The sequence below is a fragment of the Mandrillus leucophaeus genome, unplaced genomic scaffold (genome assembly GCF_000951045.1).
Source record: "Mandrillus leucophaeus isolate KB7577 unplaced genomic scaffold, Mleu.le_1.0 Scaffold215, whole genome shotgun sequence".
Taxonomy (NCBI): Eukaryota; Metazoa; Chordata; class Mammalia; order Primates; family Cercopithecidae; genus Mandrillus; species Mandrillus leucophaeus.
In genome coordinates this window covers 1,363,782-1,377,541 of record NW_012102199.1, presented here as the reverse complement: position 1 = coordinate 1,377,541, position 13,760 = coordinate 1,363,782, and the positions used below count along the sequence as shown (strand labels likewise).

The 13,760-nt window shown below is 52.4% G+C and overlaps 1 protein-coding gene across 1 annotated transcript in view; it reads right to left on the bottom strand.

The window, feature by feature from the left end:
* Window positions 1-10,940: 10,940 nt before the first annotated feature.
* Window positions 10,941-13,760, bottom strand: part of LOC105540134 (putative uncharacterized protein FLJ25328) — an 18,150-nt gene continuing 15,330 nt past the window's right edge. The window contains 4 exon segments of the mRNA XM_011980628.1: window positions 10,941-11,527; window positions 11,673-11,851; window positions 11,854-11,920; window positions 12,379-12,688. Of these exon segments, the coding sequence (XP_011836018.1) occupies window positions 11,483-11,527; window positions 11,673-11,851; window positions 11,854-11,920; window positions 12,379-12,688 (601 nt within the window). The 3' untranslated portion in view covers window positions 10,941-11,482.

Here is a 13,760-nt window from a genome sequence, read left to right as displayed (position 1 = left end):
GGAGTTTCACCGTGTTAGCCAGGATGGTCTCAATCTCCTGACCTCGTTATCTGCCTGCCACGGCCCCCCAAAGTGCTGGGATTACAGGCTTGAGCCACCACGCCCGGCCCACTCAGCTAATTTTTTGTATTTTTAGCAGAGATGGGGATTCACCATGTTGGCCAGGCTGGTCTCGAACTCCTGATCTCAGGTGATCCACCAGCCTTGGCCTCCCAAAGAGCTGGGATTACAGGCGTGAGCCACCATGCCCGGCCGACATTTATTTTCTAAGTGAGGTAATATTCACCTAACGTAAAGTTAACCATTTTGTTTTATTTTTTATTTTTATTTATTTTTTGGAGATGGGAGCCTTGCTCTGTTGCCCAGGCTGGAGTGCAGTGACGTGATCTCGGCTCACTAGTAGCTGGGATTATAGGCATGCGACACCACACCCGGCTAATTTTTGTATTTTCAGTAGAGACAGGGTTTTGCCATGTTGACCAGGCCGGTCTCGAACTCCTGACCTCAAGTGATTCGCCCTCCTCGGCCTCCCAAAGTACTGGGATTACAGGTGTGAGCCACCGTGCCAGGGCAATTTGTCCATTTTTAAGTCAACAGTTCAGTGGTGTTTAGTACATTCCTATTGTTGCGCAGCTGTCGCCTCTCTCCAATTCCAGAACATCCCATCATGCCTAAAGGAAACCCTGTCCTCGTCAGCAGCCACTGTCATCACTTTTGGTTCCCCTTCCCTAGCTCCTGACAGCCACCAATCTACTTCCTGTCTCTCTGGATTTGCCTGTTCTGGAGCTTTTGTAGCAATGAAAGAAAGAAAATGAAGATCATACACTATGTGACCTTTTGTGTCTGGCTTCTTTCACTTACCTTTTTTTTTTTTTCTTTTTTCTTTTTTTTTGAGACGGAGTCTCACTCTGTCGCCCAGGCTGGAGTGCAGTGGCGCGATCTCTGCTCACTGCAAGCTCCGCTTCCCGGGTTCACGCCATTCTCCTGCCTCAGCCTCCCGAGTAGCTGGGACTACAGGCGTCCGCCAACACACCCAGCTAATTTTTTTTTTTTTTTTTTTTTGTATTTTTAGTAGAGGCGGGGTTTCACCGTGTTAGCCAGGATGGTCTGGATCTCCTGACCTCGAGATCTGCCCACCTCGGCCTCCCAAAGCACTCAGCTTGTTTTTGAGGTTCTTTCACGTTGCAGCATGGATTAGAACTGTCTTTGTTTTTGAAAGAACACGATACGTTTGTCTTCACCTAGAACATCGTAAGTGCTGCAGTGGTTGCTGAAACCATTGACTTCTGCAGTGAGCCATGATCAGGCCACTGAACTCCAGCCTGGGTGACAGAATAAGACCCTGTCTCCAAAAAAAAAAAGTAAAAAAAAAAAAAGTAAAAAGAAAATGTCTTTTTTTTTTTTTTTTTGAGGCTGCAAGAGACCTGGTAATGATCTCAGTAAGTAGCAGCTTCATTCTTCTGGTCATTCTCATCCAAAAACTTGAACTCACCCTTGGCTGCCTTTCTCTCACACTCACACCTGAGCCTTCATCAAATCCTGTTGAGACTTATATTTTTCTTTCTTTCTTTTTTTTTTTTTGAAAAGGAGTCTTGCTCTGTCACCCAGGCTGGAGTGCAGTGGCGCGATCTCGGCTCACTGCAAGCTCCGCCTCCCGGGTTCACACCATTCTCCTGCCTCAGCCTCCCGAGTAGCTGGGACTAGCCCACCACTGCGCCCGGCTAAATTTTTGTATTTTTAGTAGAGATGGGGTTTCACCGTGATAGCCAGGATGGCCTTGATCTCCTGACCTCGTAATCTGCCCACCTTGGCCTCCCAATGAGTTGGGATTACAGGCATGAACCACCGCGCCTGGCCGAGACTTACATTTTTCTATTTAAGTATTTCTATAAGTGTTGAGTCTTCTCTCAACTTCTATTGAACTAACAGAATGATAATTAAAAGCAAAGTCTTGGTTCTCATAATACTGTCTGAGGTTTTGTTTGTTTGCTTTAGACAGAGTCTCTCGCTCTGTCCCTCAGGCTGGAGTGCAGTGGCTTGATCTTGGCTCACTGCAACCTCTGCCTTTTGGGCTCAAGCAATCCTCCCACCTCACCCTCCTGAGTAGCTGGGATTACAGGTGTGCACCTCCATGCCTGGCTAATTTTTGTATTTTTTGTAGAGATAAGGTTTCGCCGTGTTGCCCAGGCTGGTCTCGAACTCCTGGGCTCAAGCGATCTGCCCACCTTGGCCTCTCAAAGTGCTGGGATGACAGGCATAAGCTACTGTGTCTGGCCAGAACTTTATTTCTGTATATTGCTGAGTAATATTCCATTGTCCCAGATGGACATTTGGTTGTTACTGCCTTTTGACTATTGTGAATAGAGCTGCTATGATGCTGGTGTACAAATATCTATTTGCAGTCCTTCAGTTCTTTTGGGTATATCTCTAGGAGCGGAATTGAGGAGGTATGAGGGATTTCTGTATTTAGATTTTTGAGAAACTGCCAGATTATTTTCCATAGTGGCTGCACCGTTTTGCATTCCCACCAGCAATGTACAAGGATTCCAGTTTCTCCACATACTTGCTGACGTCTGTAGTTATATTTTTGCTTATAGCCACCTCAGTGAGTGTAAAGTGAGAAGTCTCTCTTTCTTCTCTCTCTCTCTCTCTTTTTTTTTTTTTGAGATAGAGTCTCGCTTTGTTGTTCAGGCTGGAGTGCAGTGGCGCGATCTCAGTCCACTGCAACCTCTGCCTCCTGGGTTCGAGGGATTCTCCTGCCTGAGCCTTCTGGGTAGCTGGGATTACAGGCATGAGCCACCACTCCCCACTAATTTTTGTATTTTTAGTAGAGAGGGGGTTTTGCCATGTTGGTCAGACTGGCCTCAAACTCCTGGCCTCAAGTGATCCTCCTGCCTTGGCCTCCCAAAGTGCTGGGATTGCAGGTGTGAGCCACCATGCCTGGCCTCATTTTGGTTTTGATTTGCATTTATCTGATGGCTAATCATGTTGAACATCTTTTCATGTTCCAACATTTAAAAAAATGTTTTCTTCTTTTTTTGGTAGAGATGGGGTCTCACTATGTATGTTGCTCAGGCTGGTCTCAAACTCCTGGTCTCAATGGATCCTCCTGCCTTGGCCTCCTAAAGCACTGGGGTTACAGGTGTGGGCCGTTGCGTAACAGTTTTGAACAGGCATCTTGATTTAAAAACTAAATATTGCACCACTGTAGTAGTGTTGTGAACACTAGAAAACATGTTTTCCAAACTGAAATTAAAAGGGGAAGCTATTAGCATGCAATAAACTCTTGAGTGTGTCAAACCACCCTAATACTGCTACTAAGAATAGCCAATACTTCGAGGTATCTCTTGGAGCAAAGTTCGTGGTTAAGGGTTGTAGATGGGTCCCTCACAACCTGGCTCCAGTTGTCCTTGCCAGTCTCCTCTGTAGCCATTTCCCACTCCCTACTTTATCCTGAAACCAGGTTTTCTCAAGCTGCAGGGCCTTTGCCTCTGAAGTTTACTCTGCTTGGAATGTCCCTGTTCCTACAGACGATTTCTCATACTCTGCTCTCCACACCAAGTCCAAGCGCCTTCTATGGGACATATTCCTGTCACTACTCCCCATATCCGGGCCCTTGCTCTGGCCCATTCCTAAACATCTATTCACCCATTCATCCCTTCATCCCTCCTTTCATCCCTTCATCCATCTACTCATTCATCCACCCATCCCTCCATCCCTTCATTCATCCATCCAACCATCCACCCCTGCAGCTACTCATTTATCCCTCTGTCCCTCACTTCATCTCTTCATCCATTCATCCACCTACCCATTCATCATCCATCCCTCCATCCATTCGTTTATTCATCCATCCTCCACCCATTCATCCCTCCATCCATCCCTTCATCCATCCACCCATCCATCCCTCCCTCCATCCATTCATCCATCTACTCATTCATCCATCCATCCATCTTTCCATCTCTCCATTCCTCCATCCATCCGTCCACCCATCCACCCCTCCAGTCCTCCTTCCCTCCATTCATCCATCGACCTATTCATCCTTCCATCCATCCATCCATTTGTTTATTCATCCATCCTCCACCCATTCATCCATCCATCCATCCATCCGCCCATCCACCCCTCCATTCCTCCCTCCCTCCATTCATCCATCTACCCATCATCCCTTCATCCCTCCATTCATTTGTTTATTCATCCATCCTCCATCCATTCTTCCCTCCGTCCCTTCATATATCCACTCATCCATCCCTCCATACATCCACCCATCCATCCCTCCATTTCTCCCTCCATCCATTCATCCATCTACCCATTCATCCATCCATCCCTCCATCCCTTCATCCATCCACCCACCCACCCATTTATCCTGGCCACCCTCCTTCCCTTCCTCCCTTCATTGAACACACAGGAGAGGGACGTCTGTGTCTGGCTCTGTGCTCCAACCCCCAGAGAGGAGCTTCTCAAGAGCAGGGTTTTGGGTTGAGCTTTCTCTGCTGCCCCAACATGGCTCAGCACAGCGCTGGCACAGAGGGCCAGCAGGAAGAGAGGAGCTCTTGTTGAATGTGCCTGATTTTGCAGGATGACTTTGTGAGCCAGTATTCATATTTTTGCAGTGAGGTCATATGTATTTTGAGTTGCATGGGAAGGCCTTACAAGGACAAACCTTTCATGCTTACGCACCTGTGTTCATTCATTCATTCATTCATTCATTCATTCATTCATTCATTCATTCGTTATTGAGCACTTAGGATATTCCAGGTGAAGAAAAACTATCTTGTCCCTTGGGACTAGGGAAGGTTTCCCTGAGGTGGTAACACTGAGCTAAAATATGAAGGATGAATGGGAGGTAAATTGGCTGATGTGGGAAGGGAAGGGTGATGGAGGCCAAAGGGAACAGCGTAGGTGAGGGCAGAGGGCTGTGTGGCGCATCCCTGGGTACCTGCACTCGTGGGGGACTTGTTTAATATCAAACATTAAAAGGCACTCACATTGAATGTATTTCTTTGTGTTTAAAACAAGAAGAAGCTGGGTGCGGTGGCTAACACCTATAATCCCAGCACTTTGGAAGGTTGAGGCAGGAGGATCACTTGAGCCCAGGAGTTCGAGACCAGCCCTAGCAACATTGTGAGACTTCGACTCTAAAAAAAATAAAAAAATTAGCCAGGCCTGGTGGTGTGCACCCTCCTAGCTACTTGGGAGGCTGAAGTGGGAGGATTGCTTGAGTCCAGGAGTTTGAGGCTGCAGTGAGCTGTGATTGCGCCACTGCGCTCCAGCCTGGGCAACAGAGCAAGACACTGTTACACACATAAAAAAAGTTAAAAAAGTAGAAAGGATCGTTATCTTTTTGCTTTTGAAATTATTGGGGTCCCATTAAACTCATATGCTTCTTGTGCATGTACAGGCAGTCTTGCCAACAGAGAACAGCTAACCCACAAGTAACTTTCCAACGTGATGACACCGTGGGGGGAATTCTGGAACCAACCGTGAATCCAAGTGACACTATGTCTAGCTAAGTAGACATTTCCTTCAAGCGTTTTTGATTTTGTAAGCCTTGCTTTTACATTGTCAAATATCAAAGTGTGTGATTTTACAGTTTTTTTTTTCCTTCCAGGTCTTGAATGTTTTCAGCGGCCTCTGGAAAACCTACAGGCACGGCCCTGGGAGGCTCTGGGTCCCTAGGAGCTCCCCTCCTGGGGTCATTCCGCGGTGTCCGGGGAGTGACCCTCGCGGGGCTCGCGAGGTACTCGCGCCCCCCAGCGTCTGGATTGAGAAACGCACCCTGTGAAGATGGAGAACCAGCCCAGCCCCAAAGTGAGGTGGCAGAAAAAAGAACCCGTGGCCAAGGACTGGCTTAGTTAGCAGTAATTGTCTGTGTTTCGTCTTGCTGGGCTGCCCCCTCTCCTGGTCGTTTGGCTAGGGAGAACAGGATTTTGTTTGGGCTTTTTCTTTTGCTTTTTTTGACTGTGCCCGTTGGCGTTTGCAGGTTGCCAGCTTCTTCAGGTCCAAGTCTGGGCTGTATGCGGCTAAAAACAAAACACCAAAGAATTCATTTTTGTGTCATTCCTTGGGTCCTGAAATCCCCAGCTTGTCTGCCTTCTCTCCACCATTCAGAGTCTTGTATTTTTCTGTTATGATGCAATTTCCCAATCACTTTTTATTAATTTTAATTGACAAAATTGTAAATATGATGCATAGAACATGTTTTGACATAGGTATACAGTGTAAAATATCTAAATCAAGCTAATTTAACATATCCTTGACATAGCCGTGACCATACATCCATGCTTATCTCTTTTTCTGTGATAAGAACACTTAAAATCTGCTCAGCAATTAAGTTTTTTATATTAAAAAAAAACAGATGAACTGTCATGTCGCCCAGGCTGGTCTCAAACTCCTGGCCTCAGGTGATCCCCCTCGGTCTCCCAGCATGCTAGGATTACAGGTGTGAGCCACTGTGCCCAGCCTACTCAGCATTTTTCAAGAATAAAATACATTGACCATGTTGAGTCACCATGTTGAACAATTCCTCTTGCGCCCTTTGACCAACATCTGTTCAGTTCCTCCTCCCTCCCTCAGCCCCTAGAGCCACCATTCTACATGGGAGTTCAGCTTTTTAGATTCCACAAGTGAGACAGGAAATATTTGTCTTTGTGTGCCTGGCTTATTTCACTGAACATGTCTTCCAAGTTCATCCACGTTGTAAACACAAGCTTTCTTGTTTTTAAAGGCTGAATCATATTCAGAGTCTCATGTTTTTATGTATGATGTCTAGTCCAGGGTTTTAGTTGTGCTTCATGGGAGGAATGGGGAAAATTACGTGTTCTTTGTCCATTTGAATTTAAGAAATGTACATGATTACACGATCACGTTTTGATCATGTGCATAGAATCACTACGTATTTTGGTCATCAACTGCTTATTTCCTTTGTTCTCCCTTCCTCCCTCTCCTCCTCCATGTCCAATTCTCTCCATTTTTCAAATTCAGGCTCACTCTTTCTCCCACAGATTACTCCCAATTTTCCCCCCTTTTTATCTCTGTTAGTCATGTCTGGACTTGAAATAAACCCTTTCTGTCCACATGGGCCCTGTCTGCCTCCTCACACTCCTGGCCTCAGTGTCATCATTCACTTATCAAACACTAAGCATCTCATTTTGGGGACACCCCTGAACCTGTGATCACTCGGAGTTGACCGGGCAAGAATATCTCCTTACGAAGCAGAGAGAGCAAGTGGTGGGGGGGTGGGAGTTGGGGGGGACCCAGGTGGCACAGAATTAAAATACAAGGGCACCCAACGTCACCAGTCATGAGGAACAAGAAGCCACAGGGAGGGATTTCAAACCCAACACCCAAGGTAAGTGAAAAAAGTCTGACAACGCCAACAGTTTTGGAGGTAGGTAGAAACCCTCAGTGGTGGGAGACACATTGGTAAAATCACTGTGAAGAATGTGGAAATACCTGGAAATGTTGAAAACGTCCAGATTCTGAAGCTTAGCCTATCCCCACTTGGCTTTATACCCTAGTGAGCTCCATGGAACTTAAGAAAATGGGTTTGGTCTGGGGCCAAACCCATTCTCTTAGACGGATTAACTTAAGATGAGCCCTGGTCTGTGGGTAGATGGTCACGGGGGACCAGGTCAGTGGTGGCTTGGTCACTGCGGGGCCTGATCAGTGGGACCTAGTCTACAGGGCTTGGTCAGCAGAACACGATCTGGCTTAGTCAACAGGACCTGGTGAGTGGGGACCTGGTGAGTGGGGGCCTGGCAGTGGGGGCCTGGTTAGTGGGGACCTAGTCAGTAAGGACCAGGTCAGTTGGCTGCTGGGTGACCTCAGGCAGGGGGTTTGTCCTAGAAGCCTCCTTTCTTCTATTTGTAGGGAAGATGAAATCAACTGCACCCCAGAGAGCTACTGGGAGGAGGAGAAGTGCATTGAATATGGCCCTGCTATGCAGATTTAGCACTGTACATACTGAGTTCCCCACAAGGGAAGAGGTGTCACCCACTGCCCTGCCCTGCCTGCATCCCCAGGACCACCCTGCCTGAAGGCAGAGGCTGGGGTGCACCCGCGGATGCTCTGATGCTGACCATAGGCCCTGGGGTGACAGTGATGAGGACATGGGGGCACACGTGATTGGGGAAGCCAGGGCCGGAAGGAGGAGACACACACGCACACACGTGGCCGCCCATATCCACCTGCACTCAAGTGCACAGACGCATTGCACGCACACATGTCGACAGTTCAGGGGGCAGAGGATGCCGTCTCTGGGCCCTGCTGACCCGTGCAGGGCCCCGTGGTGATGGCTGCCATGAGCCCACAATGCACCATTACCCAGTGCCCAGGTACCCGCCCGACTCTGTGTCGTAGAGCAGTTGGAGACACAGCGTGAGTGATTCTGCCCACAGGACGCTTTCTAGGTGAGAGGCACATCTCTGCACAGCTGCTTGATCAGACTTAGGAGAGCTTGACATGCTCTCTTCCCTCCCTGCTGACTCGGGGACAGTTGCTACTGGGTGGGTGGCAGCTGCCCGAGGAGGGTCATCCTCGAGTGCTCACTGGGTGCCCGTTCTGTGCTGACCGGGCAGACGGTCATCCTGTTCATCCTCACGGTGACTCCGTTCCAGGAACATGCCAGGAAGATCTCCAGTCCCGCTCCCCAGGACAGACCCGGACTGGCCCAAGGACAGCACCCTCACACTGTTCCCACGACCCTCTGCTTCAGTCTGGAGGGCCAGGCTGGGCCTGTTGCGCTGAGCAGGACACTGAGTCCTCCCAGACATGGAGCCCACCTTGACAAGACCCAGATCAAAGGCAGGAGTGTGGTGGGCACCTCCCCACCCAGGCCTCCCCCTGGCCATGGCCTCCTGTGGACAGCTGGAAGCCAGGAGTGGCTGCAAAAGGACTCAGCACCTCCCAGTGGGAGGTAGCCGTGGGGGAAACTGGGTGTGGGCACTGACCCCTTCCATGCTGCCCCCCTGTCCCTAGAGTGCCTCATGAACCTGTCCCAGTCTGGCCTATAAGGATTGGTTCAGGAGCCGTTCTCCCAGGCCTGGGCCCTGGAGGACGATGCAGTTCTCATGCACTTTTGGGTCTGCATGAGGGAACTATGAGGAGACACTGGGACCTGCCACCCCTAGGGAGGCTCCAGCATCAGGTCTCCGTCTGAGTCACCCTCTGGGGCAGTCGATAGTGGAGGGGGCCTGGGTCCCTGCAACCCCACTACCTGGATCTTCCTCCCAGACCTCTTCCTCCTCTACAGAGAAACTCCCACAGACAGACCTGCCGGTTTTAAGGGGATGTGCTGAGTGCACATGTACTGGACATGCTGCTCAAGACAGGCGGGGGTGCCCCCTGCACCTTTTACACTGTCTCCGGTCTGTGCCAGCTCCCTGCCCTGCCTGTGAGCATCAACAGACGCCAGGAGGATCAGGGTCCCCTCACTCCAGAGTGCCCCTTCAGGGATGCCAGGTGAACAGGAGAATCAGTGTTTCTGGCCCAGAGGATCTGGGGAGAGGACACGGGCAGGAGCCCTGGCCCAGGGCCAGAACCGAGAGTTCAGCCAGGCGTGGGAATGGTCCAGTCCTGGCATGGAGTGGACGACTCCAGAGAGCGGCTGTCCGGGGCCGTCTCACCCACTGTGGAGACAGGCCCCCGTGTGAGGTGGCAAGACGGCCAGGTGACAGAGCTTCTTCCCACCCGAGCTCCGAATCAGGGCTGCATCCCAGGCCGCCCAGCCGTGGGATGAGGATGTGAGGCAGGAAGCCCCAAGCCAGCCCGAACCCTGTGTTACCTGTCCCATGGGGGATACCCAGGCGGCTGCACACGCCCCTTGCTCTGGGATCTGCGACCTGCAAGTGTGTCCTCAGTGTCATGCTAGGGTGGAGGACAGAGGGACCCCAAGGACTCCAGAGACCCAAATGTGCAGAACCCGGCCCTGCGAGGACATCTGATGGGCTTGGTGGAGAAGCTGGGTTCGTCTGCATTCTCTTCAGCCAAACCTGAGGGAGGGACCCCAGCACCCCGGACTCTTCGGGTATTTCCTGGCATTGAACCTCTCTACAACGGGGATGGGCTGACCCTCCCTGGTCCACCAGCCCAGCTCCAGCAGCCCATGTAGGCGACTCCTCTGGAATGGGAGCCTGATCCTCCCCTACCCTGGCCTGGCCAGGCTGTCCCCGAGGCCGAGGCCCAGTGACATGTAAAGGGGGCTTCTGCAGCGCCCAAGGCAGAAGGTTGCTCTCTGGGAACCTCCAGGGCTCAGGGTGTGGCCATGCCGTCCCCAGCTCAGGGCAGACCTTGGGTTAACTGGCGGTACCTCTGGTGGAATTCCATGCCAAAGCTTCCAATGGAGCCGGATGGCGTTGGGGGCTTGTGGTTCCTGTGGTATGACCTTGAACAGGGATGCTGAGCTCCTGTCACTTCCACATCTGCCCCGGATAGGCTCAACAGCTTCATCAGGGCCCTGACACCAGAAACCACTGTGCCCCGTGATAACCAAGAGGCAGGTCCAGAGACATTTCTCTACACAATGGCACCTGCATCTGACTCCTCTGGGCAGGCAGTGACCAGCCCGGTGTGGAAGGAGTTAAGGCAGCACCCGGCTAGCTGCTCCACAGCCCTAGATGGCTCTTGGGCCTTGGGAAGTCATCTTCAATAAGAACGCTGTTCACTCTAAGACTTGCCCAGAGGGGTGAGTGTGGCACCCCTGCAGCCCCAGCCGTCAGTAGCGTGCCTTGCGGCCTCTGACTCAACCTACAAGACAGAGCCCCGCCCTCAAGGCACAGTTCCCAGGACCAGAGGGGCCTGGCCTCAACCTGAGCCCTGGGAGGGGAGGGGAGTTAGAGGTGTCACGTGCCTCCACAGTGGCCAGGATGACCACGCAGGGGACCCATGGCACTGTGGATTCAGTTGCTGTACCACTTGATGGCGGAGAATTTGAGAGTGATCTATGAGAACATGAAGTACTGAGCCCGTATAGCGAGCAGGACATCAAGGGCTGACTCGCAGGGGCTCATGGCCGCAGCAACCCTGGCCTTATATCTGCGGTGCAAGTGGTCTGCACCCCTGGACTGGCCCAGCGCACCATGGCTGCCCCTGTGCCTTGACCCACTGTGCCATGGCCATCGTACCACTCAGAGGCTTTGAGGCCCTGCCAGGTGCACTGCCCGCCTCCTTGAAGTTGCCTCTTAGCGCTTTCCAGCTGCTACTGCAGCTGCAGCAGATGCCACCACAGAGTGCCTTCCAGCAGCCGATGCAGGCTTTCCAGGCGGTAGGGGTGCCCTGCAGCCGTGGCCTCAGCAGCTCCTCGGTGGCAACTAGGCCAGCCAGGGCAGTGATGATGACGCGAACGACAAGTGGGATGGCAGCTCCATGATGGTGGACCAGCCAGGTGCATTGGGCAGGTGCATTCCTGGAACTCGACAGCTGCCTGTGTCCCCACGTGGGCAGGAGCTCGGTCACTGTGAGCCACAACCTCAACCACTACTCTGCCTTTTCAAGTCGGGAAGGGAGGCCTTTGTGCTTGGCGAGGCATTGGGCTCTGTGAAGGACAGGGACATGCTGTGTGCATGGTGCTGTGGGTGCTGTGGCTCCATGGCCCCAAGTGGCAGGAGAAGCCCTACCCCTGCCCGTGCACCACCGGCGACACCACTCAGTAGAACAAGTTCAAGGGCATAAAGAGCTACCTCTCCTCCAAGCTGGTGCATGGCTTGACAAGTCCTTGGACTGGCTGGATGCATGTCTAGTGAAATTCCCAGTCGTCTCCATGCTCCACCTGCCTGAGAATCGGGCCATGGGCTGCCTTCAAGAGGACTCCATCTCCATGCACAGGAAGAGCCTGATCTGCGGGATGAGCCACACGGGCGCCTGGTGCTGGCGCAGTGCCATGTCCTCCAGCACTTCCTGACGTGCCCCAGCAGCACTGCGAGGAGGCCTGGAAACAGGACAAGAGGAAGGCTGAGAAGGGTGGCGTGGTGGGTGTCAGCTCCTTCCTGACCCTGAGCACTACCCCCACCACTGCCCTCGACCTGTAGGAGGTGGAGCGCAAGATGGATGGCTGGAGATGCTTCCCCAGGAAGGTGGACCACAGCGCTGCTGCTCAGTCACAGGGCATGGAGCCCATGGCCAGGAGGTGAGGGGCTTCAAGAAGGAGCATCAGCAGGTGGCCAGCCCTTCTGTGACCTCAGCCAGGCCTTGGAGTGGGCCCAGTGGGCCTCTGGGTGGTCCTGAACCAAGCCATCCCCTTCCCTGAGGTGCCTGTGATGCCACTGGCAAGCTCTTCCGGATTGGCCCAGGCAGGACCTGGACCCCATCTTGCACCTCTTAGTGCCAGTCCCAGGGGCACGGGGCCAACTTCCCAGACATCCTCCACGTTCACAGAAGAGCTCTTACCAGTGTCACGGGGAGCAGGCGACTCATGGGAGGAGGGAAGACGGAGGTGCGGGGCTGATGGCTTTCAGGAGAGCGCTCTGACTGAAATTCACCATCTCTATCCAATTCCAGTAGAGACTTGAGACCACAGATGCAGCATGTTTTACCACAACAGATATTGTTTCCAAAAAGCGACCCAGAATTCGGAATCAGCTCTTCACAAAGATGAGAGTGTTGAGTGACTGGACGCTGGGTTGGGGATTTTTTTTTTTCCGATTCAAGGATAATTTCTACGGCAGAATCAAAATGCCTATCAAAGAGCCATGGCCAGCTATTCGTGGTGGTACAAGGATGGTTTTGTGCTCAACTGAGGCCAGTCGAATAGAGAATTACGTAGGAAACAAAGAGCGAACACGGCAATGGAGTAGAAACAGCACCACGTGTTGTAATTTCGTAGGCGTTGGTGCTGTGGAAGTTCCTTCCTTCCTTCCTTCTCTCCTTCCTGCAGTCTGAGCCTCCTCCCAGCTTCGGGCATCCCCACGTCCTGGGCCTGTGCTGGGAGAGACACAAAGGACACAGTTGGCTGCTGTCCAGGGATTGGCACGGTCAGGGGAGCCTGGTGAAGTCAGAGTGGCCCCTGAGGACCAGTCCTGGGATGACCGGGTCTAACTGACCAGGCCCCTCCTGACCAGGGCCCCATCCACTGGGCCTTCCATGACCTGGCCTTCACTGAATGGGCCCCGATGTCCAGGTCTCCACCAGCCCGGTCTCCCACTGACCAATCCCCAGTATCCAGGCCACACTGACCAACACTGCTAACTAAGTTTTCATTGACCAGGCCCCCGATGACCAGGCCTTACTGATTGGGGTCCTCCTGACTAGGAGCCTGCTGACCAGGATATCATTGCCCAGGCCCCACTGACAGCCGCCCCCCACCCCTCCCCCACCTCTGCCAGGCCCCCATGGATTAGGTCCAATGATCAGGCAGCCACTGGCCAGGGTTGCACTGACCAGGTTCCTACTGATCAATCACCTGCTGACCAGGCCCCTGAAGACCAGGTTCACACTCACCAGGTACAAGGCCCCACTGACTAGGCCCCCACTCACCAAGCCCTCACTGACTCGCTGACTAAGTCCCCCGATGAGGCCCTCACCGCCTGGACCCCACTAACTAGGCCTCATCAATGAGACTTTCACAGACCAGACCCCACTACCCAGGACCCCAGTGACCAGGCCTCACTATCCAGGACCCACTGATGGCCTAGGCCTCCACTGACCAAACTCTCACTGACTGGGCCCAACTGACCGGGTCCTTAACTGACAAGGTTCTGACTGGCCAGGTCCTTAACTGACAAGATTCTGACTGGCCAGGTCCTTAACTGACAAGGTTCTGACTGGCCAGG